This window comes from Stylophora pistillata, chromosome 3 (assembly GCF_964205215.1).
Source record: "Stylophora pistillata chromosome 3, jaStyPist1.2, whole genome shotgun sequence".
Classification (NCBI taxonomy): domain Eukaryota; kingdom Metazoa; phylum Cnidaria; class Anthozoa; order Scleractinia; family Pocilloporidae; genus Stylophora; species Stylophora pistillata.
Genome location: NC_142521.1, coordinates 12,337,308 through 12,364,324, shown reverse-complemented (window position 1 = coordinate 12,364,324; position 27,017 = coordinate 12,337,308). Strand labels below are relative to the sequence as shown.

General features: G+C 39.5%; 1 protein-coding gene and 1 long non-coding RNA gene across 3 annotated transcripts; one reads left to right on the top strand and one right to left on the bottom strand.

Moving 5' to 3' along the window:
- Window positions 1-4,934: 4,934 nt before the first annotated feature.
- Window positions 4,935-8,383, top strand: LOC148734558 (uncharacterized). Its single transcript, XR_015999116.1, has 2 exons — window positions 4,935-7,743; window positions 8,046-8,383. It is a non-coding gene; the product is annotated as an uncharacterized LOC148734558 (long non-coding RNA).
- Window positions 8,384-9,356: 973 nt separating this feature from the next.
- Window positions 9,357-27,007, bottom strand: LOC111341730 (AP-1 complex subunit gamma-1). Of its 2 annotated transcripts, XM_088754673.1 has the most exons (24): window positions 26,868-26,965; window positions 25,367-25,589; window positions 24,921-25,045; window positions 24,752-24,808; window positions 24,475-24,559; window positions 24,173-24,269; window positions 23,465-23,541; window positions 22,973-23,068; window positions 22,444-22,524; window positions 20,959-21,057; window positions 20,441-20,496; window positions 20,091-20,204; window positions 19,267-19,407; window positions 18,780-18,834; window positions 17,965-18,087; window positions 17,311-17,397; window positions 16,726-16,853; window positions 16,506-16,610; window positions 15,805-15,917; window positions 15,498-15,529; window positions 14,907-15,054; window positions 14,045-14,208; window positions 13,493-13,591; window positions 9,357-10,846 (listed from the first exon to the last, which is right to left on the bottom strand). In XM_088754673.1, the coding sequence occupies exons 2-24, from the start codon at window positions 25,565-25,567 to the stop codon at window positions 10,751-10,753; spliced, it is 2,379 nt and encodes a 792-aa protein (XP_088610799.1). In that variant the 5' UTR covers window positions 25,568-25,589; window positions 26,868-26,965; the 3' UTR covers window positions 9,357-10,750. The 2 variants fall into 2 exon arrangements, with proteins under 2 accessions (XP_088610799.1, XP_088610800.1); XM_088754674.1 differs by lacking the exons at window positions 9,357-10,846; window positions 13,493-13,591; window positions 14,045-14,208 and adding an exon at window positions 14,331-14,477 and having other exon boundaries at window positions 25,367-25,591; window positions 26,870-27,007.
- Window positions 27,008-27,017: the final 10 nt, after the last annotated feature.

Sequence of the window (27,017 nt, the reverse complement as noted above, 5' to 3'; positions counted from 1 at the left end):
GAAAAACCTACAGACAGCAACAGCGATGATTTGAACAACTTTAAGCACAGGCAGCCCAAGCTCACTACGAGAAAAGCGGACGTGACTCTTACCGTGTTGCGTAACGTTTTATATTTATAAAGGTTTGTATGGGATGTTATCGGTTTGCCTTAAAAGAGAGAAAAAAATGTCTTGTTTTGAAATATAATGGGCTCACTTTATTGCCTTGTTGTTTTCTTTGTTGATTCCGAACGTCTCAGGCCATTTTGAAGCGTTTTCGGCGAGTTAGCGCTATGTTGGTGTTCAACTGCTAAAAGAAAGACAAGGCCGGAAACCTATTTTAGAAGCGTCCGTCGCCCGAAGCGAATAATTCCGCCAAAAAATTTCCACCAGTCTCGATTCCTCCAGAAAATCAAAGCAGAGATGTTGCAGTTCCATTTTCCATTCACTCGATTCACAATTCCTCCCCCAGATCTTTCACTAGCGATACTTTTATCTCCAGATCGATAGGCTTTCCCATTTCGAATTTGGCTGGTTCAAACGACCACTGTCCCTTCGCCGATCGCACAGTATGTTGGGTAACAAAAATAAGCCCGGCGAGGGTAGCCAGCGGCCTGCAGTCCAAAAACAAACCCGTTAGCTCCCCTGGAATTTCGCCGCAGGTTTCGTTCATAGCTTGACACTCAGGAACGTGCACATGGCGATCGATCTCGGGTTTCCACTGAGATATTTAAATTAGTAAACACATTTTCATTCGATGTTGATTGGTCGATCAAAACAATGCGGTCTTGACAAAACCTCTCGAGGGGACCAGGGGAGCTAACGGGTTTGTTTTTGGACTGCAGGCCGCTGGCTACCCTCGCCGGGCTTATTTTTGTTACCCAACATACTGTGCGATCGGCGAAGGGACAGTGGTCGTTTGAACCAGCCAAATTCGAAATGGGAAAGCCTATCGATCTGGAGATAAAAGTATCGCTAGTGAAAGATCTGGGGGAGGAATTGTGAATCGAGTGAATGGAAAATGGAACTGCAACATCTCTGCTTTGATTTTCTGGAGGAATCGAGACTGGTGGAAATTTTTTGGCGGAATTATTCGCTTCGGGCGACGGACGCTTCTAAAATAGGTTTCCGGCCTTGTCTTTCTTTTAGCAGTTGAACACCAACATAGCGCTAACTCGCCGAAAACGCTTCAAAATGGCCTGAGACGTTCGGAATCAACAAAGAAAACAACAAGGCAATAAAGTGAGCCCATTATATTTCAAAACAAGACATTTTTTTCTCTCTTTTAAGGCAAACCGATAACATCCCATACAAACCTTTATAAATATAAAACGTTACGCAACACGGTAAGAGTCACGTCCGCTTTTCTCGTAGTGAGCTTGGGCTGCCTGTGCTTTAAGTAACTTCAAATGCTGGTCAGTGCGACCTGAGGTTAAATTGCCAGACTTAGTCGTCTGACTTTTGATGATTACAGGGAAACCCAAAAAAAAAAAAATTAATGATATCAGTCAGTTATGTCTCTGTTATTAAAAGGGGCCAATTGTCACCCCAACGGTGTGAAATTTTCATTATTTAGTTAGTTTCAAAATAGTTTAGTGCTAGGATTACCAATGTCATGTAGGAAACCGGAAATGTGTACAAAAAGCCGCTGAAAAGGAGAGTTTAAAACGGGTTCAGAACCTGATCAACCTTTTCATTTTCAGCATGCACTGATTCGGGTAGAGTTTTCCCCTAAAAACGATTTCAAGATCATTCATAGAGTGAAAGAACTCTATATCCTTCATCTGACAAAAAGAGAACGCTGATTAGTCACTGTAAAAGCGGAAGACCTTTTAACTGGTGTTGTTTGTTCTTGCACGTAACAGGAGCAAGCAAACATTGCCGAATACAACTATTTGATATCGCTCCAAATTATAAGTAACGTGCGGCCCACCTCGATGAATTAGCTGCAAAAAATAAACTAATAGATTCTTCTGAATAGGCTTTCAGTTCCGGTCACTTTCTCTGCTCATTTTGTTTTCTAGAACCTTCATAGGATATCAACTAAACCCCAAACCTCGATAATGATTATTTTGAGCGGGCGAGGATAAATGTTCGCAAGTCGCGATTGAGAAATGAATGAGGAGTGATTCTCAATTGAGAAAACCTTTGTTTGCGCCCTATTTTTGGCAACTACCGTTATGAAATACTTGTTATTTTGAGCTATTATGGTGTTTACCTTTATGGTGTTTACCTTTTTGTCTAATGTTGTAATTCTATTCACTTTTGGGGTAATGTCGCTGAAATTTTTTAAAGCTTAGCTAATTTTACTTTATCGATATCAAACGCTACGCGTCTGTTTTATATCTCCAAAATTGACAGTTTAAAGGGTGTCTGGCGGAAAGATTAGAGTTAAAAAATTTGTTCATAGGACAATTTATCACAGTTTTCATCTCATAAACAATTTTTTTCGCAAATATTGCTTTTCCGGTTATATACTGAAAGAGAAACACTAAAGTTTCAGATTATCCAGAGGTTTGTTAAATACCGTTGTTAAATGAATTTGACCTGTAAAATTCCCTGACTACGCGCGGTATTAAAGTTGACGACTAGAATTGGTAAATGAGAAATGTTACAAAGCAAAATTTTAGGATATTTGGTACAATATTTTGATAATTTGAATCATGTCGGCGCCGATATGATATCAATCGGAATGATAATGCACAGAAAAAGGGAAGAGATTCGTTTATTCATCACAAATTTCAAATTATACGTTCTTTGCATTCTTATGACAGTTTTATCCAAAGCGCTAAGTACTTGTGAACTGATGAAGAATTTTCATAACTTGGGGTGACTCTGTAAGTCATCGTTAAGCCTCCGAATTAAAGTGGCTTTGGTGGAATTTTCATAGCACTTCCATTAATTAAAGATTATTGCAAGCGACCAATTTTTCCATATATTTTTCTTTCGGTGTGACTTGAAATATACTTCCTGTTCACACAAGCAAATACAGTTTTAAGAGCAGGCATAGTTGCCGACTTTTTTTAAATTTTTTCGTGTTATAATAACCCTTGAGCCATCTTCTTAATCAGGACCTAAAGGAAGTCGTTAGCCATGTTTTTAATCTCTTTTTAATAAGTTAAAAAAATGTCCCTTCTCCTCAAAGAGGTTTATTGTGTCATGATCTCATGCCTTCAAACGGTATTGCTTTGCCACCACAGTGAATCCTACGAAATCTTTTTTTTTTTTTTTGTGAGGCAGACCTAACAAAAATTATAAAAAGCAAGTCACAGATTTTTGAAATTTTTCAAGTTGCTTTCGATATTGCGGTGTCACAAGCGCCAACCCAGACTCTTTAAGAGTTTTCTGACAATTTGTAGTACGATAGCCTAGCCACAGTGAGGCGTGCCAAGCTAATGAACTTTGTCCTGTAGAATTTATAGAACACGCCGGAGAACTAGCACAGGTTTTGGCCACATTTGCGAGTATAGAACTTATAACTCTCGAGAAAAAACTTTCCAAAATTGTATCCAATACGCACTTATGCAATTCTGAACGCGCGTTTGCGAGTTTGCAAATGTGCATACGAAACTGCACGCAGTGGTTAATGGGATGAAGGCCACCTAACATATGTTGTAAATAACATTTAAGCCGACAGTTCCCCAGAACGATGAAACACCCTAAGAGCCTTGCACAAAACTGGCTTCGGCCCAAGAGAAAAAGGTTATACACTTATCAAACAATATATGTCGATTCGTATTCGCCCTGGGGGCAAAGTTACCCTCATTCCTCTTAGCTACGTCTGACATTTGATGCCATGTGATAACAATGTCGTAGCTTAAATGCGCTAATTTTATCACTCACTTAATTCGAAGCTTGTTCTTTCCTTTGTTAACATGACAGATGACATGGGCTTTACACCAGCTGTAGGCTGAAACGAGACGCTGTCATTTTACCCACAGGGAGCCCAGACAAGCGACGAGTCTGGTTGTTCGAAATATAAAGGAATGTATGGGAGAATATTGAAGAGTCTTATTATCGTAAACTTAGATCATGAAATGTCTGAGTTAAAGCTCAAAATAAATGTAAACCTACCTCGCTGGCTGTGTACTGTCGTTTCTGTGGCTCTAAATGGCGAATTTGAGCGATTTGGTGCGTCGACTGTTACTAAACGTTATAAGAAGGAGACGCAAAACCCACCAAATCGCTCAAATTCGCCATTTAGAGCCACAGAAACGACAATACACAGCAAGTGAGGTAGGTTTACATTTATTTTGAGCTTTAACTCAGACATTTCATGATATAAGTTTACGATAATAAGACTCTTCAATATTCTCCCACAGATTCCTTTATATTTCGAATAAACAACCAGACTCGTCCGCCGCTTGTCTGGGCTCCCTGTGTATTACCGAGATCGCACGCAACGATAGGTTTACGGTCAAAAAGTTTACGAACGAGAAATGACTGGATACCGACGGATTCCAAAACAAGAAATTGGCATACGAAAGAGTTTTATTTCGATTTTCTTGAAACGTGACCAGAATAATCAATGAAGAAGATTTTTTCTAGGTCGTCTGGAGGATATCTGTAAACCTTGTTTTGAGAGCAATGGTATAATGCCAGGATTGATGGCATGTTTCCGCTGCTCAGCACAGCTTCGGCGGATATCAAAATTCATAATACCATTACATCGCATACTGATCTCTGAATCTGATTTATAAGAGGTTGCTTTGTGCTGGAATATTAATATAATTTAATTTGCTGTTTGAAAATTTTAGTTTGTCAAAGAGACTGAGAAACTGGATCATCTTTCAGTCATGTAATGTTACTTTTTTTATACGCTGTTCAAAATCACAAGAATGACTATCAATCATCGCTTTGACAGTCAACAAATTGCAATTGTCGCTTTCAATCATTACTTGAACAATGAATCGCAACACTTTGAGAAACTAATCCCTATGTATATCAGAGAACACTTCATTTAGTAGTTACCTAGTTCTTCGTCTATCTTATTAACGTAACAAACTTTCCCACCTATTAGATAACTCGTGGTTTCTTCTCAGGTTTAGGTAACTCAAGGGGTCTATAAGATGTTCTGGAACGTGCACAGCCATTTGAATAATTTCCGTTCGCTTGCTCGATCCTTCGATGTGTCTGTTCGTCTGTTGGTAACGTTTCTGATGAGGTATTTTAGTTATTTCAGTTGTGCCCTTTTGGAATTTGTAGTTCTGAGTTATCGGAGCTTTCACGCTTTACAGCAAACATTTTTACAAGTCTAGCTGCTAAAACCGTAGACCGAACGTAAAATGTCTGCGATGCTCAAATACCGAGTGTGCATTCAATTAACCTCCAAAATGTAACGGTGCGTCTGTTTGTCTGTTGGTAACGTTTCTGATGAGGTATTTTAATTATTTCAATTGTTCCCTTTTGGAATTTGTAGCTTGAAGTTATCGGAGCTTCCACGCTTTAAAGCAAACTTTTTTACAAGTCTAGCAGCTAAAACCGTAGACCGCGCGTAAAATGTCTGCGATGCTCAAATACCGAGCGTGCATTTAACCTCCAAATGTACCAGTCCATCAATTGGTGACGAATGATAAAATCTGAGACTCTGGAGACGCCGGGACCGCCTGTTTGAAAAAATGCGACCGCGACTAAACTATTTTAGCTACGCGATACCGTATCATCGCCATCGTGTAAATGAGAATATTAATGCATTGCAATCCCAATGACAGATAAATGTTGCATTAGAGTTCCTATATTCTCTTTCGCGTTCGTTTTTGTGATATATTAGCTTTTGTATTGCAATATTTTCACACAAAAGTGGTTATATTCAAACTCACCTAGATAACTACCAGCTACCCGAGCTAACTTTTGACCGAGCAATTTCCAAACTCTGATGACTTTAAAGGAAATTTCGAGTCTCTGAATGAAAGTGTTTCACTTCGCATCTTCACTATCAAATCTTTTGTTCCTTTCAAAAGAAAAATTGAACAATACATATCTTTAAAACGAAATCTAGGGATAGTAAAATGTTGGTCGAGTGTGCAACTATATGTGAGTTACGTAACCTTTGAAGAAAAATTTTAAAGCGGAATTTGGGCGATAAAAAAATTTCGCAGTTGAAGAGAGATTTGGAGCATTTCCTATGCGCGTATAACAAAGAAAAAAATCGCCCGTTAGTATAAACCCTATCAAGTTCCGATTTCGCGAGGAACTGTCGGCGAGCTAGAGAATATTATATGTAGATATGGTAAGAGTCTTGCACCCTTAGAAATGTTTTCCCTACAGATTTTCGGATAGACTATTATTAGACTTTGTAGTGTCGAGAATGGCGCTCTATTGGCTAGCCGCGGTGGATTTCAGCACACTGTCTTTCATCAAGTAACACCGTCGAACAGCTCTAACTTTTATGATCTCAAGTAGGGGACATATTGACATTTACAGGCCGTTATGATATATGGACTTTGCTTCTGACACCATTAACCTCGGTCGATGAAGGCCACACTGATCAACAAACCTAATACATCGCGGTACAGCCCACACCCGTCTTAAAGTATATCAATTACAGAATACCTCGTTGGGGCACTGGCTGAGCGAGATGGAAGAAACCGCAATTAATTATTGCACTCCTCTGTTTTTGAGAACATGATGATAGTAACTTAATCCAATCAAGGAATTCACTAGTAGGTCAGCCGCAACTGTAAGCAAATTTATTTTTCAAGAGCGAGAATTTTTCTTCTCATAATCACATGATTTATCTTGGTTTGCCGTATCAATTTTTTTTAAGGTCATCTAGGCATAAAGCTGTATTTATCATTTTGCTAGAAACAAAGGAACGGTTCAGATCGTGTAAAACGAAGCCTGATAAAATTTTCACCCAGCCGGCGGAAAATGTCATACAGGAAACGTGCATCATGACTTGAAAATTTCCGGTACTTGCGTTCCTAACGGGAAGATATAGATAAAGATTCTCTGCGACTTCCAAAAAAGTCTGTTCTAGAAATTTACAAGGCGAGAGAATTTCCGGCAGTCATGGCTAAGAGGTAAGCGCTTAAAATGGTGCGCTGATCTGTTTGCGTGTAAAACATAAAAGCGCTTTGTTCCATTGAGCTGGAAACTCAGACTTGCATTCAGCAGTGGTACCTGTGCAGTGTTGAATATTCCAGTTTCGTTAGAAGATTTAAACCAAGTGACAACGCAAGCGATACCGCTTCTCGCTTTGTTCCGACCCGCCACGAAGCCTTTTACCATTCCGTTGACTCGGACACTGAAAACGATGCACTTCGATAGCTACTCGTAGAAAATAAGCCGCATGCTCATTTGTCGGGGGAACTGACGAACTTTTGTGGGGAATATGGGGAAGGAGGTGGGGATTATGTGCAGTTGGTTGGCTAGTCATTCAGGAGGAGTAGCATGGCAATATTCTGTTTGTCGCTAGATTCTCGAGGCATCGGGAGAGATTCCGACATTAGTAATTGGCCATAGACTCATTAGGCGTACGAGTCTGGCGTTGTTTATGGCTGATTTCCTGCGTCCCCCTAGTTTTAAACTAGTAACTTTTGGAGAGCATGGTTTCTTTGGTTTGAAACAAACTTGCCAAATTACTTGTAATCCTTTCGAGAATTGAGTTCTCTGAGCTCGATGAGAAGTAAGGCGAAAGATGCGAAGCGAAAATGAGGCATACAGCTGAATGCAACACCCAAGTAAGACCTCGCTTTGAGGTGTGTCTACACTATCCTGCGCCACCGTCAATTCTTTCTGTTGACAAAGTCTACAAAGGAAAAGGTAAGAGAGCCTTCAAATCGAGGCTTGTTGTTGTGGTTCGTTAAGAGCACCAAACAGAAGTGGTTGGAAAACGTATGTCGTCAAATTGAAGTGCTTTAACTGAAGGGGTTGCCCCTATTTTTACAGCAGTATCTATTGAAGTTAAATTTATTTATAGAAAGAGGGAAAAAGCTTGAACGTATTCTAAAGCTGATTTCTTTGGGTTTCTGTTCGTAGTAGCTCTGAGCAGTTTCTGTTAATTTGATAAGATGGGTACAGACAAAGGTAGCTTTGTATTAAAATGATATCGCATGTCACTGCAGAGTAGAGGTGAGATGCCGCAACAGTCGCTCACACAAATCCTTTCAATGTCCTAAGCCAGTTGTCTGTTCAATTTTGATTCAGTCAAGCCAAAGTTCACAGGTGCCAAGCAGAGCCAACGCCTGTTTCCGCTAGTCCGTGATAAATAACAACTACATATACGCTGTGGGCATAATTGTGATTGTCTAGTTGTAAATGGCAACGGGAAAAAGGCGGTCTCAGCGGAATATTCTACAGATACAATGGATCACTTGAGGGACGTTTGAGTTTACAGGGGACTAAGGGCGGAGAAAAAGAAAGAAAACAAAACTTTTTTTTATTAAACAATTAGAACCACAAAGAGGTGTCTCAAGTCTCCTGGTGTAAAATTTAATTATTTTCTCAATTAATTTAAAGCGCATTTTTAACTCACGAGTCTCCCATAAATAAACTTATATTCCATTATTTTAAATCGATTAAACTCTAAGAAAAGCCAGACATCACTGCGAAATAAATATTTGTTTCAACTCAGTTAAGCCAGACTAATCGGCGTGTCTGGGCTTGGCTTCGAATCACAAAAGGCCATTTTCCTCTAGCAATGAATGCCAGTTAAAGAAATTGAATCGCACCCGAAAATGATATTTACAAGGCGAATTCAGTTTTTGATCAACTTTACACCGACTCTTCAAAAGACTTGCCGAGAAAGGAGATTGAAAGTTGTTGCGTCTTATCACTGTCGGACGCTGACTGAATTTATGAGAAATCTCGCATCACGATTCATACGCCACAAAGCTTCGAGTCTCTCCACTAGCCACTGTAACACACCTGACAAGCCGTTTGCGAGTTGCGAGGAAGGAGTCGCGAGAGGTTCGTGTTCCCGCGCGCACGATGGCTCTCACCTGCTTACTAACTTTCTCGTTTCTCGTTGTTCTTCGATCAAATGTTTTACCTGAAACAATCTTTAAAAAGAGAGGTTAACTATCACGGTAATGGTTATGGTTGTTCACTCGTGGTGTGGTGCAACAACCAGCAAGTTTAAAACAGTCTTACAAGAGGAAGCCCAGGGAATTTCTCACTTTTCATTCGTTATATTACCATGCAACAACAGCTAGATACTTGTTTTCCCAGTGTATGCACGAATAATACCAAGGTGCTGCACACATTTTGGACATAGTCCTGCCATTGAATCTTGAGTGGTTAGTCTCCTATGCTTTTCTCTTTTGGCTACAGAATGTATTCCTTGTGTTTCCCTGCCCTAGGCCTCGACCCAAAACACATTCCTCCACGACCTGATTGGTTGTCTTTGGCCCACGAAAACTCTCGAACTAGGAAACTGCGTGAATTGCCTTTTATTTTACGTTATTTTTCTAGTATATTTTTACAAGAACAAAGTAATCTTTTACATCATTTTTGTTAAGTCTGAGCTTTATTGCCACGTCACATACTGCACATGAAACATCAGTTTTTAAAAAAAGGCTGCATTTGCCATGTCTACACTAAACAGTATTCCAAAACTGCTTCCCTTTGACGTGGTTAAATCTTACCTAACAAGCCCACTTCGAGAAAAACCATCCTCTACTTTTAGATCAACAACACACCATTCTATACAAAGCAGCCAAGTTTTAAGTTTAATATTCTAATTCAACAGAAACTGTTTTGATTTTTTTTTGGAAAATTTCGAACTCAACAGCAAAGAAGCTCGCGAATGGTGGAGAACGTTACTTCACTCGCATGAGATCAGAGTGAAAAAAAAAAAAAGACGAATCAGGACACTGCTGCTTATCTTTAAAAGTCCATTTGTGATCTTATTGTTACCATATTCTAAGAAGATCGTGAGGTAACATTCTACTTAAAAAATTTCATCCAGACGCCTGACAAGTCATGAAAGATCTCCTTTCGGTTATCTCGCTTAACACGCACACAAAAAAAAAAAACAGAATGGTGAAGCTACCAGAAAGTAGCGATGAGTAGAACTGAAGACGGGTGCCTAAATGAAACTATATAACAAATTACGTAACTTTGCAATTTCAGAGCCATCTACATATAGTAGGTTCCTTTTTTAAGCATGTGTTTCAAGTAAATCTTTTCCGTTTGCTTCATAATTGTATCATTTATTTCTTCTTTCTTTCTCTCTACTTTTCATCTAACGAGAAGCAGCGACCATCAGGGTTTAAATGAAGAGTAACAATTTTCGGTGTTGGCTGCGCAATTGTTTGATTTAACCCCTCCCCCTTCCCCACCCAATCCCCCTTCTGAAATCTCTCCTGGCCATCTTTGTAGAAAGGGGGAAGGGAAATCCTCAGTGAAGGCACGACAAAAACCTCATAACCTAACTGTGAACTGATTTGAGATAGGGCGTTTGGACTAGACCCTGGAGCTGCAGAGGTATAGAACATGGAAGCACGATCACAGATTTTAAACATGCTTATCATGTTACAGATTACCATCGAGTCAGCTAGCTTGTGGTGATAAAAAGAATAGTCATCACTTCAATATAAAAATTCTCCCTAACAATCTTCAGACGTCAATCACGTCTTGAGTGCGGTGAATTTGATCATTTATCAATTCTGACCACCCAAGTCTTCTGTACCGCTGCAGTTTTAATTCCATGTTCTAAACGGTACGCAACCTAAGACTACAGACAGCATCCAGGCCTCTGATACACATCGATATGCAATTGACCATACAAAATATAATTTCTACATATAATGATCCTGTGTCGAGGACGTCAGAGTCCCGGAGGGAAACTGTTCACCTCTCCTTGTTCATTGACCGGGGCCCCATTCACTTTATACGACAGTTTTAACCTCATGCGCAACGGTTGCTGTAGAAATAAGAAAAAAGTATAAGTAAAAGTTTAAGGGCTGTATGAGCATGAAAGAAAAGGCTCATCAAAATAGTGAAGCAACTTTGCCAATTCTGCGGTTTCTCCGCTTGTTCAAAACGTACGTGCAACCGAAATACTGTGACTACATCAACTGCGAGTTAGGAGAACGAAATTCTCTCCCTGTGAAACCCACCCACCCACCCCACCCCATAAAAATTCCCCATTGACCATTACACTTCTTAAACAACATTTCATACAATGTCTTACTACAAGCGGTATTAAGTTAAAAAGTTGCAGGATTCTCACGCGCATGACCGCGTTTGAGACGCAAGTTACGATCAGAAAACGCACCAAAGCTCCGATGTTATCTTAACGTTAATGGCAAAAGGAGGCTAACACTTATTTTCAATTATAAATTAGTTTCTTTTCCCATTTTGTTGTTACCTTCGGTAAGAACTTTGAAAAATATCGATGAAAGTCTGATTGGAAACCTCAAAATTATAACAATGATAAATAATAATAAACTATATTATGCGAAAAAGGCTTTGTTACCAAACAAACTAACAAATGAATAAACAAACGTAACAAACGAGGCGTAAAACATATTACGCCTTGGCATCTTACTTCAGTATACGATGAAATTCGTTTACATGCATTGACATATGGATATTTAGAGAGGAAATGTGTCCTGGTTTCGCGCTAAAGTACCTCCCACTTCTACTGGGAAAAAAAATATTTACGCCTCCACACAAAGCTCCGCTAACATGTACGCGTTTTGGCAAATGTTACGATACACAATGTTGTAGAACTGCCATCGGCAGAACTGTCCCTGGGTACGTTCGAAAAAAAAACTGGTTTTCGAAATGGAAATGTAGCACAGGACGAGTAAACTCATAAGGGCCTTGCTTCAAGACAAAAGCACAAAGTTATGCATCATTGACCTTCCAGAAGTGATTGGCGAGTAACCTGTCTTCAAAACACTCAAAGACGAGACTACATGAACGATCTTGCACTGTACGCCCTGTTTCCTACATGGCTGTTCCCTAAAAGCTGCCACGTAGATTAAAAAGCGCCTCGTGTTTGAACAGCATTTAAACCTTTTGCAGACACTTTAGATGGACAATTCACGATGATAAGTTTGTTTTCTTTGCTTTTAATCACTTGAGGGCTGAACAACTCATTAACTCAGTCGTAGGGCGTTCACTTAACTTTATTTTACAACACGCGACTGAGCACACATTTTAGATTTGTTGTCCTCTGAGACCATAAACTAGTTGACTCCACAAAACACACCAAAAGAGGATGAAAGTTACTGAAACCTGTTTGCACAACGGAATCAATTTTAGTTTGAGGACTAATAAAATTTTATCTTGCAAACACACTACCAGCGCGACGGCTATGATTGAGTACTACTTTACATAAATCTCAGACAAAGCAAGAACTTGTTGATTAGAGGAAGTTTATTTTTAGGCCGTGCGAAAGAAAACATTTGCTACAAACCGCAAAAAAGACCGACAAGCGAAAACACAGGAATCCAACTGTCAACATCAAAGGAACCACAAAACAAGACCACCCCCATCACAGACAAAGAACTCTAGAGCTACAGCAAGATGGACAAAGGACAAACATCAATCAAGTGAAGAAATAAGTGCTTGAGTTGAAGATAACAGGGATGCTTCCAGCAAGGGAGAAAAAAAAACACTCCACACGTGGAAAAAAAAACAATATGTTCGACAGAGTGTCTCCAAAGAACACGTTGAAAATCCTCTTGGAAACACGTGCATGAAAGTCGCTTCAAACTGTCATTTCCGACATCCTGTAAGCTGAACGGGAAGTCAGAAATAAAACAACATCACACACGTGTTATGCCTCCGGCTAAGTTCTCGCAGAATGTATGTTTCTATTAAAGAACTAGGCAGGGTTGTTTTGTCGCTAGCGCTGATAAGTGAGCCTTCCTGTATTTACAGACTGAAAGAAAGGCCGTCAAACTTCCAATTTGATTTCCAATAAAGCCAGCGCCCTTGTCAAACTTCCAAATCCCCTTTCGGTAAAGGAAACAAACGGTGAATTTGATTGTCGCACAATGGTTGAATTTAGCTGGTAAATGATAGGACGAGTAAAGCAACGAATTCAAAGCAATTTCCTCTTTGAAGCAAGGGCAAGAAGAGTTGAAAACTTTCGCAGCAGACATCTTTGTAATGAGTGTACATGTACATGTACAAGTTTTTCACTCAAAAAAAAAAAAAAAAGAAAAAAGAAAAAGAAAAAGGAATAACTTTGTTCAGAAAAACTGCTCAATTAAAATGCCTTCCTGAGCCTTTAACATTATCATGGCGTGCGTCCTCGTCTTGAGCATGTTCGTCGGTGACAAAGTGTTACCCCGAAAAACCTCCTTTATACACTAGCGTGTTAGTTTCAAAAAGAAAGTTATATATTTGCACCTGCACTGAAAAATGCTCGTGTGAGTGGAGCTCTATTAACGAATCCGGCTCGTCGCAAATCGCAATCACATCGCAAAGAAATTCCCACCAGTTCACTCGTGCGAGTTGAAATCCTACCCTAACAGCGCCGAATTAAACAAGCTCTTCAGGCTAAGAAAATAAGAGGCTGTGAACGGGGCAGGCGTACAAATAACCGATTTACCTGTTGCGGATTGGCCACCTTTACTTCTTGGGTAATGGTTCCTGAGTTGCTGGGTGGCACCACATTACCAGACGGGCTTAAAAGTTGCAACTGGAAAGTCTGTGGACGAACAAAAGGACAAGTTATTGGCTGCAGGGCGTGCAAAAGTTTATTGCTTGTCATTACACTTTGCTGACATGAAGAAAGACGATCCTCTTGCACAAACATGAAATTTTGCTTGAGTTGTAGCTCTACTAATGAATAAAGGGTGTAAGTTTATCAAGAAACAGTGGTGCTGCGTCGGCAGGGGTAACAAAGTCATTTTGGTTTTATCAACTGAGTTGAAATTGCAAATTACCCACCGTAAAGAGTTTATAAAACTGACGTTTCGAGTGTTAGCCATTCGCTCTGACGATGGGCTATCGCTCGAAACGTCAGCTTTTGTAATCGTTACGGTGGCCAATTTACCACTTCAACTTTGTTGATATATCCAAATTATTTCGTTACTCCCACCGACGCAGCCCCAAACAGTTTCTTTCGAAACTATCAGCCGAAAAGGAAATAACTGCATACCTTAGGTACAGCTGCCTGGAAAACAAAATCAGTCATGGGGAAAGCGAGCGAGTTCGTGGCCGTTACCATGATGGACACCACATTAGATGGGTTACCAGGAACCTTCTCGAATGCAAAAATTATCTTTAAACCATTGTTCTCGAAGGCTGTTATAGGCGGGAAACCTAGAAAACACATGAGGAAATCTGGTCTTAGCTCCGTGCCGTTTCACGGGAGCTTTAAACAGTAGTAATGGGAAAATTCCCATTGACCAATGCCAGTTCTGTCTTGGTCACTCTTGCGAGTTACAGGGTTACGTATGGTGCTGCTTAAAAGACTTTGAATTGGAGGTCAATGTAATCCAAGACTGTACGTTCTGCGATTGCTTGAGAAATCTCGGACTATCTACGAATCCCATCAGGTCTTGCAGGAGTTTTGGGGTCGTACCGTAGAGCTGGTTTAGAAAAAGTGGGCAAATGTTGAAATCACAAAGGAGTTCACTCTTTGCTGTTGACTTAGAACACTTGCATAACTAAATGGATATAACAAATTCTTCTGTAGATCCTGTTCATTTTTCAAATCTCCTTAACATTTTTGCAAACTGTCGTTACATAGTTTCGAAATTTCTCTCCACCCTGATTACATGGTTTCCAGCGACACTGAACTTGAGATGATACATGTCAAGGGAAAACAACCGTGGCTTCGCCACTCAAAGCCTCCCGCTTTTTAGGTCGGTTTTTTTGTGGTTATTTGAGTTGTCAATAGCTTCATGTGACACTTCTTGATCTCTGCTCTATTAATGCGTTGTGATGATTTTATTTGTCGTTTGACGACACCCAGTCGAAAGGTGCTTTAAAATCGTATCATTTGCGGTTGATCTCACCTGCATTCGTTGAGCCTAGATCCAGACCTCCTAGTAAATCTAAAAGTTCACCGCCGGACGAAGACGCAGGAGCTGGAGGCTGGACTGGGGCGGGAGCGGGTTCAGGTTGGGTGGGGCCACCGCCAAGTAGATCCAACAAAGTATCCGACTGAAAGGAGATAACCAGAAACACAGCTTGGAGAAAATGGAGAAATTCAGAAACACATATAGTAATATTTCTTCAATTTCGGCGTCGAACAAAACTTGGGACACACTCTCTTCTTGAAGTAACCGAGCGAAAATTGACCAGACAGCCCGGACCGAGCTCAACTTTAACCTGCCATCTACTCCTAAGACGCCCCCACTTTTCTGATCTTCGTAATATGCACAGCACTTGTCACAAATGGACCTAATATTATAGCCTGGGAGATGGCTGCAGTTTGAATCCTCACCGAGGACTCGCATTTTTCTTTGTACAACACTCATATCAAGTATTCTATAACTTATGTACTGATAAGCTCCTCAAATATTTTCTTTCGTTCTGTTTGGCTGCTGTTAAAACTTTGGTTTTGCACCTACAACACTCAATGAAAAAGCGCTTTAACGGCTTACCGCTTGCTTAGGAGGTTTCTCTTCTGTAACAACTGTATAGCAGAAGAAAGACAAGTGAAATTCTGAGTTAGCATAATTCCACTGGGACAAAGAATTGATGTACGATAAGAGGTGATGTGCCTCCCAATGCACAAGCAGCGGTGCAGGGTGAAGAAGAGGTCGGTGAAAGTGTCAACTTAATGTGTAAAAACAGGAAGAGTCAAGTTGTTTTATAGAGCGAGAATGAAGTAAGGAAGTGGGCAGGTGGACAAGTAAGGAGGCGAGAGGTTTGGTAGGTAGCAGGCAGAAGATGGAAGCTTCTGTGTACCTTCCTGTATCTTTTGCGGTTCTTCTGGTTGTGCTGTGACTTCTCCATTTGTAACTGGCTCAGAAGATACAGACTTGGATTCCATAACGGGCATCTTCTCCAATAGAGCTGGTCTGAAAAGGATAACAAAAAAAAAAAACATTCTCTAAGCCATATACATTACCAGTTTTTAAAAAAAAATACCACCGACACTAAAAGAATCTATTTTGTGCTCGCTGTTACAGTCAATCGGTGCGATACTAAGGAACATTTTGCAGCAGTCAGAAATTAATGGGGCCTGTTTCCTAGCCTGCGGTCCAGATCAACCCTTCAACTCCCTAGATCTGATTGGAAATTCTCCACTCTAGCTGCTGTGCATTTCCTTTTAAATTAGTTTCCGTGGTGTTAGATCAAAATAACAGCTTCTACCTGATAAGTTTGAGTATTCTCATGACCTGTTTGATGGATAATGTATGGATATTATAGGGAGAAGTTACATGTTTATCACGAACGCTTTCACTTCATCAGTCATTAGTAACAGAAACATTTAAACCAGTCAGCCATCATAAAGCCAAGGTTAGCCGCCGAGCTTACAACACGACTACAAGTAAAACGCATTACCTCAAACTATCATGATTTTTGAAGAGAGAACCAAACTCTACGCCCCTCTGCTGCCTCGCCCTCCCCGAGCTTACAACACGACTACAAGTAAAACGCATTACCTCATACTATCATGATTTTTGAAGAGAGAACCAAACTCTACGCCCCTCTGCTGCAGTTCAACATCCATGTTCACTTCGAATTGATTTATTACGTTCTTAATCCGTCTGAAAAGGAAAAAAAATTGGATTTATAAGTCAACTGCTAGTTAAAGTTTTCAACAAAATGGAATCCTTACAATTGATCACCAGAGTTGATTGAAGTTGATTCAAAGTCACTCACTCCATTGTCGCGGTAAAGCGTGTGCTGAGTTTCATGACGGCAGTTAATGCATAATCTCTGCTGATGGACGTTGAATGAGAACTGTACAGTACACTTTCCAGTACATCAAGCACATCATTCTCCGTAATCTACAATAAACACGAAAAGTGGATTACATCAATTAGTGCCATGCTTCCAACAAAACTCCTTACATTACTGGGAAATTCCCAGCACAGCATCTATTTACTTTACCGTTCGCTGTACTGCAACATTCGCGCACGGGTAATACGCGCGAATTATGATTACGTGCTGCAGTACTCCCGTTCTGAGAGAGACCATCTGATACAAAATCCAACCACCTGTAAAACTCAAAATCTGGAGTTCAATGCATTCATTTCCCATAAGAAGCTGTGCTCTTAAAAAGGGTGCCTTGAAACTCTGCTTTCAAAAAGCGGGGAGTCTCACTACTTTAAGTTTTCACAAAACCACAGTTCTACGAGTCAACCCACGGTAAAAGTTGGACACCTGTGGCACACGGGCTCAGCTAGACCACAGCTCTGCCAAGTAGCAGTCACAGATCTATTAGCGCTTGTTGATTCAACTTACAGTGAGAGCTTCGTCTTCTTCACTGTCTACAAACAACAGATCTCCGTATTCTCCACAGCACCAAGACCCGACCTGGACTAGTGGTTGCTAAAAAGAAAAACCCAAATAAAACACGATTTAGATTGGACCACAAAATGTAATATATATTTGTTCTGATGCATCACAATTCTAAGATTTAAAACTTTACAATCAACCAAACAGTCTCAACCCAGGCATCTGCGGCCAGAATTAGCCTGGGAGAAAGTTTTCATTGGAGCTGCAGAACGAGTTCCTCGTAGAAGTCGAGTCCAAGGAAATGGAGAGAGTTCGTGAGAGTTGAGCTGGCTTGCTTTACTTACTTACAGGGAGGTCTGGAGAGGATCTGGCATGAAAGTTAGTGCCAGATCCCTCACAGAAACCCCTCTGCCCCGCCCTCACAAGAAGCCTGTGAGATATGCGTGCAGCAGCGCTGATGAGAGCATGCTCACACCCTACTGATTTTGCACTCAGTAAGCTCTTCCACCTAAACTATGCAGAACTGGTCGGTTTTGTCATTTTCTTCTTATTCAATGCAAGCATTGACAACTCTCCGAGTAAATAATTTCAGTTAATGAAGGTGTAAAAGGTTTACTTTAACCTGTACTAATGTTTCCAGAGTTGTCACCACAAAATTACCTGGCTAATGTCATTCTGCATGGCTTTAAAAAGTCGTTGCACAGCATAAGCTTGAAGTTCACTGGACGTTGACACCAGGTGAATCAGGCTTGGAACTGCATCATCACGAACGTAATTTCCAGCCTAAAATCCACAGCCACAAACACATTTCATTTATGCAACTAAAACATGTATAAGCATCTAGACAAATGAATTGATTTCTCTATCACTTCCACGAACTTTTACTACCCGTTTGCTACCAAGCTGAACACATGTGGATCCTATTTATTCAAACAAATATATTGATGAAGTCAGCTGCAGAAGCTAAAGGTTCATCTTAATGTATCTATTTCAATTTAAAAACTCAAAGTCATTCGATTTCTAAAATGTCAAGTACACTTTAGTGGAAAACCTCGAGGATGGGGTCTTTTCTTGATTGTTGCCCATGGAGTTAAAAACCATTGTTGACAGCCCTCATATTGCAGAACGTAATAATCACTCATTTTGCTCAGTTAAATCTTAAGTAGTGTTTAGCATGGATAATCATTGGGCATATTTACACAAACTGGCCATTGATGAAGCCAGGAGTGGCCAGTAAACTCACATTACTTATCTACGTATGATGCACGATCCTCTACTGCGAGGATCGTGCATCATACGTATCTATAACCACAGTTCAAAATATATGAACTTCATATATTCATCGTATTTGATTACTTATCTACATGTAAGAATGTTCACTTTGCAGTATTTTCTCTGCTCTTAAATGTTTTATTTTAGGTAATTGAAGAGTATGATAAACCCAACCACCACACTATACAACCAAGTATACTCACTGTTGTTAGAACTTTCATCATTGTGTCAATATGCCATCTTTTACTTGGGGAATGCCTGAAGGAAAAGCAAATTTTAATGTGATCAATATCTATTTCCTGCATGTAAAAAAAAAAAAAAACTAGCCTAGATTTTTTGCTCATAATCTTGCAATTTGTCGTAGCCTGTTCCAATTAGTAAACAGCACTAAAAAGCTGGAAACCTCCCTTGCTTTTTCACCCCTTTTCTGCTTTTGTACCGTGTGTTAATTTGCTCCATTTTTAATGTCTAAATGCTGGGAACAGGCTAAATGTTTTTGGATCGCCACCATCTTTGTGCGGTACCTGTAAGTTTTACTCTAATATATATCAAGGGTTTCAATGCTTGCTTCATGGTGGAAGCAGTTTTGAAAGCTAGAAAAATGGCTATGACTATCATTATCTACACCTTCCAATGAAAGATTTAAATATCAAAAACAATGCCTTGATAAGCAGATGAACAAACTCTTACTTTTCTGCTGCTAAGAAGACATTTGAGGTGACATATGACTTAAACTCCACATCAGCTTTGACCAGGAAGGTCAAGAGTTCTTTCACCATGCCACGAATGTTACTGGAGTTTATAAGAGCAAAGGACAACTCCATTGCACGCCTAAACATAAGACCCAAAAAAAAAAAAAAAAAAAAAAAAAAAGCAAAATGACCATAATGGGTATAATTCATTACTATATGTAACCCTGTCTGCCTCGATTGGGATCACCACCTTGTCGTGGTGGGGCAGCTTGCGTTCCCCAGTGACCCCTAGAGCTATGTTGGCTGGAGTCTTGCACTCCTAACAGGGACACCCATGACAAACAGGTTGAAGGGTAGGGGCCAGATGAAGAGTGATCCCACTGGCCCTCCAGGTTGGGGGTTGGGCAGAGAGCTGATAACCCTCTCCCGTAAAAAAAAAAAAAGAATTATTACAGAAACCAGAAGGCCCTATGTGCCATGAGGCATGAAAAGGATTGATGATGATGATGATGATGATGATGATGATGATGATGATGATGTGTAACCCTGTACACCCTAACATCAGTAGGCATATTCACTGTGCCGTTCTCTATACATTTCCTAAGGTGCTAATAAAAAGAATTGTTTAACTATTAAGAGCTTTTTTTAGTTGGTGATCATTTTCTATATTCTCAAGACCTCAATGCTTGATTCAGAGGTGTTGGCAAAATTACATGCTTATCTCTCCTAGGGTGAGAGAGGATGTCATTCACACTGAAACAACACTTGTAGATAACCTTCGCAGCATATATACAAGTAATATATATTCGAAGCACTATCTACCTTCTGATGGAAATGTCAGGATCCTTCAAACAGTCTAGAATTGTGGTACGGTGTCTTTGCACAGCATTATAATCTGCTGTTACAGTCTTTAAGAGTGTGTTCAGTGCAACATATCTGCAATACAATGACCAATAAAAAGTCAAAAATATAATTCCAACACTGGAACAAATTTTTCAACTCAAAAGTTCACTGAGGGTATTTTTGTGACAACTTCACAAATGAATGGAGCAAACAAACACATACATTCATGTGCAGAAAAATTACATGCACAGTCAAGTACCAACACAGCAATATGCAACTGAGTTGAATAAGTTTTACTTCTGAACAAAACCCGTCAAAATCAACCTCACCTTATATTTTTGTCATTGTTTAAAAGAAAGCGTCCTAAAATATTGATTGCTAAAACCTACAAGATACAAGAAGATCATTGCAATTGAAGATTGGTAAATTTCTAGTCCCCTTTAAATCACCACTTCTAAAATATTGAACCACCTAAGACTGTTCAACTCAAAAACAAAATCATGCAAGCTACTTTGTTTTATTTTTCTTTTTGACATTCAGAGACTCTGAAATTCTGGAGTAAACAGGGCTGTGGTCTAGCAGCGCCTGGTGGCCCCTGGCACCTTACTTTTGCCCTTGGGCAACTCAGGAATCTTAGTTTTTTCAAAAAAAGCATATGCTAGGCACCCTGGATTTCACAGTTTCAGAGCACTGGGCTCCCTTCAATTGTCCTTATAGCACAGCCTTGAGTAAGAAGATATATGAACAGTAATATTATATCTATTATGTGATTTTTCCTTTTGTAAAATAAAAAAAATGTGAAACAGAGAAAACTCTATTTAAAAAAAATTGATTCAAGAAACCATACCCTGAGCCCACTCTCTGACTTTGTATCCATTATGGTCAGAACTGTCTCATACAGAATGGCATTGCCAACATTTTTACTAGTTTCTGTGTTTGTTGCAACCTGTTACATGCAAAAATAAAGGGAAAACCAATATGTCAAAACTTATCCTTAAAATATTCCAAGGTAACAGTCTTTAGTTCCAACAGGAAAAAACATTTCCATAAACTTTGTTATCATAGTAAGCCATCTGGTACAATGCCAACATCCTGTAGACTTACAGATACCTATCAATACATGGAAAAGGCATTGTTCAATGACTTCCATTGTACTTTGCACTGATGCTATTGTTGGTCTATTATGTGCCATTGTGCACATGTTTGATGGCCATTACAGGGGACCTCTCACTCTAGTGAACATGTCACAGATCTTCCCCATCAGTTGGAGCCAGAGCACTCTTCAAGTGAGAGAGACAGGAAAGTGAAGTAGAAGATGGAGAATATTGAGAAGCATCAGGTTTCTATTCAGAAAATGTTGACTGCTGATCGAACACTTCATGGGGAAGATCTATGACATATTTACCAAAATTTTCTTCAGACAACAGGAATATAGCATCATCAAGAGTGAAAAACTAGAAGGCGAGTGAATGGGGCAACCATTACACATCATCAGCCTAGAGTGCATTGTGCACTATTCAAGATGACAGCTGCAGGAAATTCGAGGTTGCTGCTAGAACCTTCTTTGGAAAAGGATAAAAAATCATATTGCTTGGTAAGGTAATTTTTTTTAATGCCAGATCTATTGAGAAGTACATTTGGAACTACTCATTACAAGGGTGGAGATACCCTTTAATACAGTCTATAGGTAGGTCAAAGGCAAAGTTTATACTTGAGCAAAGTGACCCAAGAAGACAGAGAGAGGTTACCCAAGTTTGCATAGCAAGAGGTGACTAAGAGTGTTACTTCTCCCCTCCCCTACATGGGATGTCAGTCACCCTGCCCCCCCCCCCCCCCCCCACAGCATTTCATCGTGCTCCCCTGATAATTTCTGAGTACCCATTTCCTCCTGGGTGAAGAGAGGCACTGTGAGCGTGAAGCATTTTTCCCAAAAATACAACACAATGACCAATCCAGGGGTCCACTTCTTGAAAGTCCTGGTAACTTAACCGGCCCGTAAAGCTGTTCTGTTTTTATTCAAGATGGGGATTTCAAAAGTTTTGAAACTGATGCAATAAAACTATCAGCTAAAGAAACAAAAAGGACTGGTTTGGATGCCAGAACCTGCTTTCCTATCCTTTAAATTTGATTTTAAAACATTGTTACGGGCCCGTAAAGTTATCGGGACTTTCGAGAAATGGGCCCCAGGCCTTGTCCTTGGACCTCTCAACCTTGAGTCCTGGTGCACTAAACATTGCACCACTCTGTCTCCTACCCATTAACACATACTGTTGAATAAACTGAACAAAAGACTCATTCATTGTTCCCACTAGAAATAACTTCATCTACACACCTGAGCCAGCACATCATTCATCTGTTCACTGACTGATTCTTCATCTTTACCAAGCATTCTCAACAGTTGCAGAAGTTTTACCTGCAAAAGACAAATGAAAAATCACCACAAAATCTGTTGGTGGCTGGCATTCAGCAGGAGAGGAAAACTGCCCATAAACTGACACTTTTATACACAAGATCACCAGTGTTCTCCTTTTCATTAACTGACTGCCTGTAGTACATCTTATTACTGCTTAAAACCACTTGGAATTCTTGAAAATTTAATGGACAAACGATTGCTCTACCAGTTTGAAAATTTATTTTACCTGTTGTGCTTACACCTTATCATCTTTAATAGTAACATCCTCGTGAGGTTTTTCAGAAACTGTTTACAAACTTTTTACAATTTATAAAAATAAATAACGATAAAACTCGCGGTCAGAATTTAAGATAGTATTCCACCAAGTTCTAGGGCTTATAAAGGAAATGTCTGCCTCAATAGTGTGTCTTGCATTTAAAACAAGAGGAGAACAATCAAGGTTTATTACCTGCATGAATGGATCACTTATTCCAGAAACATCATGCTCAGGAGAATATCCTGACATTACAAGATTCTTAAGTGTCTTCACTAAGATTGGAACATGCTGTAAACAAACAAACAAAATAAACTTCGTATATGTGCACGAATTCTTGCAAATGGTATGATTCGAGCAGATTAGGTGTGGTCTTCACTAATAACAGCAACTTTATCAACAATAATAGATAAATTTAAAACTGCACAATGGATCACAACTATAAAACCTAAACAACCAGGAACACCATAAGTATTTCTCTGGTATTGAATAAGGGGGAAGAAGAATCAGCCAATCAGAAATAAGATGACCCAACTATAAGTACAGCACAGGAAATTAATTTGTGTTTTTTTTTTCCTTGCACTTCCTGCTCTACAAAGTGGTAGATCATAGAACAATAAAAATTGCACAGACACCACAGCTGTTCAGCTGACTTTTGTTTGTTATTTAAGATTTACAAAAACTTACCCTTCGAAAGTGTGAGAGTGTCTCAGGGTTTACCCGACACATCTCAGTAACAAGTGCAATTCCACACACTGCAACTCCTGGTCAAAAAGGTCAAAACAATAGTTTAAGTTGAAATGTGTTCCTTCAAATTATAACTATAAATAACACACTTCACTGCAGGGCTGCCTATCAGTATTGGCCAGTATATGTGTATTTGACTTGACCTATACAAGGTACCTGTATGTAATCTATCAATACTTCCTTTCAAGTCTTGAACACAATCCTGTATTCATCAGTGCTTTCGATAAGATTTGAAATAGGTGGCTACCTCGGTACAACACCTGCCGGAGAGCGACTTGATTGTGACTTAGCGTGGTGACTGTGACTTAGCGTGGTGACTGCAACTTGAGCATGGTGAAATATACCAGGCAACTCACAACAGAATACCCACCGGAGCTCTGGGTCTCATTGAAAGCACTAATTCGTGTAACTACAGCACTTTTATAATCAAAAGGTGGAGGCCATGAACAGTTACTAACACTGACTAAGATAATGGAAAGAACAGAAGGGGGTGGCATGGGCAATGCTTCAAGACACCTGCTACAAAAGGGCTCAAGATTTCCACCAGCGAGCTGCTTGAGAACTTAGAGTTGCTAGCCATGACTAAGTTACAACCGTCGCCACAAGGCTGCAATTCTGACCATGACTACTTTACTTGTTGGTACTAACCATGATTTCTTTCATTCAAAAGAGATCTTGTTGTGGGGACAAACACTTCCATGAGTTCCGGAACTTTTCGAACTATTCTCACTGCACAAAGCGCTGCCTAAAACAAACACATCAAACAATTACATTATAACCTGAGGATAGAAATTTCCCTCCCATTTTCCATTCAGAAGATGTTGGGGTTCAAGTGCAGGTACATTCTAAGTGTTGAGTGAGGTAGGTTGGGTGTGAAGCCCTAAAAGACATTTTTTAGTCACTTTGTGCCAAACAAAACTATTAATATGGGAAAATAACATTTCACTTACTTTTTTCCTCAAGTAAGAGTTTGTGGACTTGAGCAACTTTTCCACTTCGCCTGCTAGATCACGACTCATTTCCTGAGAACAAATGCTGTAATGCAAGGAAAATTGTTAAAACTCTTAGAAATTAAACAACAACAGGGTTCAATGTATTATTGTAGTATTAAAGGAGAGTTACATCCATGCTGTAAAAAACCCAATGTTAAATATAAGGACTTCTAAATCACCAAAATATTTTCCAGAATGGCACACACACACAAAGGAAACACAATGTTGAACTTACTTTCCTAATGAGCAAAGTGCCAGACCAACAACAAACTGGTTCTGATGACTCAAATCACTAATATATAATGAGAAAATAGTATAATATCAGCAGCAATTCTCCAGATAAAATAATACTTTTTTTGGCACACAGTTACATTTTTTTTTTTTTTTTGACATTTTTTACTCACTTTTTCAGAGAGTTTGTCACCAGGAGGTGGACATCTTGTCGTTCATCAAGTAACAACATGGCTCCTAGATAACCTATTCTTTTGTCTGTAAACTTGGGCGAGGCAATAAGTTTTAAACATTCCAGCTGTGAAAGAAAGTGGGTAACTATTTGGTAAAAGAAGCAGAACCAAATTTTCACAATTCAAACCTCAGCTTAAAAAAGAAACCAGACATGGCTGAGTGCAGCTGCAGTGAAAAAACAAACAAACAGACAAAAAATAAAAAAACAAACTTCATAGTTTGTACCCTCAAGCCTTCTGCTGAAAAAAAAAAAAAAAAAAAAAAAAAAAAAGGTAGGCTAATTATTACACCACTGATGCCTATACTAACATAAAAATTGTGCACTATTACAAGATCTTCCCTTTATTACTTCCCCTATAAAGTGTAAGGTGCTTTTTTACTATACCTGGCCAAAATGAGCAGGATATCCCAGCATGTGAATATACAGAAGCTTGGCCACATTTCGGCATCTAAAATCATTATCTTCCTCTCTGAAGGAATCTCTGATGGAGGCACACTCCTTTGCTATCACTGATCTTTCATCTGCAGCTGTCCTTGCGGCCCTTATTGTTCGTATCAGGTCCCTTAGTTTCCCTGGAGCTGGCATAGTCAGGCCTTTATTCAGGAGCTACTGTGAACAAAGTAATCAAACAATTTACTCAGTCATCTATAACATATGTGAAAATGCAAAGGAAATGTAATCTAGAACTGTGTCTGTGCAACCTTTTGCTCCCAAGATCTCATCAGAAATTCTTACCTCGTAAGAAATTTATTTTTTAAGATTAAATATAGAAAAAAGTTTATCAAATCTATCTAACATGATTCAATAACTTCTATGACAATCACCAGGCATCTCAAATCTATCTAACATGACTTAACAACTTCTATGGCAATCACCAGGCATCTCTTGAGATGCCATAAAGTGAATAGTTCCTAATTCAACTGTAAACCCAATTTTCATCAATTAATTGATCTTTAAGAGCTCTTTAATGTAAATTTTACAAGGAAAATCACAAGCATAAACCATAATAGAATTTGTGTGAAAAGAATTTTGACAATTAATTTGGCGTTAGACATGGCTTTTGTTGTCCCCCTTTAATGCCCTTGATATTTATGATTCCACTGTACTTAACAATACAACTTTTATCTCATTTCCTCAATTGTAAGCCACAGTAAAAATCAAAATCAAATACAATACAACTAGGGATGTATATATTCATGAGCCTGGAGATTAACATTACACAGAGATACTTCCGAACAATTTTAATATTGCTCTGAGAATTAAAACTGAAATCACATGAGCCAAACTTTACTCAAAATATCCAGTGCAACGAAAGTGAACGATAACAAAACTCAGTATGATACAATCGAAGATTGGCTTGTGGTTGAATTAAAATTCGCCACCAAAAGCGACACGAACATTGATACATAAATTACAATATACAGTTTAATTTAAAAACAGCCGCAATAATTACTTTAAAAACAACTTTAAAAGCAGCGAAATGTTGATATCTTATCAACGGTTTATCCATCAAAGCATTCGTGTAATTGCAGCAAGTGGGGTCGGCAGAGAGAGGAGGTTAACAAAATGCACAGTCGAATAAGTTTATATTTGCCTTCGTACAGAACTATGGTTTGATTTTCAAACATTATGCTTCACCGAGTACAAACAAGGCGTAACTGGTATTGGCCTAGAGTTTCCTTCAGCGCAAAGTAAAAAACAGTCCATTGAGGAAAATTCTTGTTTGAAAATTGTACAGTTGTCGTGTCTGACACGGCAAGTACTAAGATAACCTAGATCGAGTTTCTTGCCCCGTCCTTCCGCCTCTAACAAGAAAGAGTCAATTGCAAACGCTATTCGAAAGAAAGGCCACGGAAGCCACATAACCTGTTCTTTATCTTCACTCACCTGATCAAAGAACTTTGATCAAACTCCGCCTTCACAAGAAGGGAATATAGTTGTAGAATCGCTCCACGTTCCACGAAGACAGTCGAAGGGGGCCGGGGTAGTAATGCGCAAGTGCAGTGGGAGGGACATGGGCTACAAAGTCCCGGAT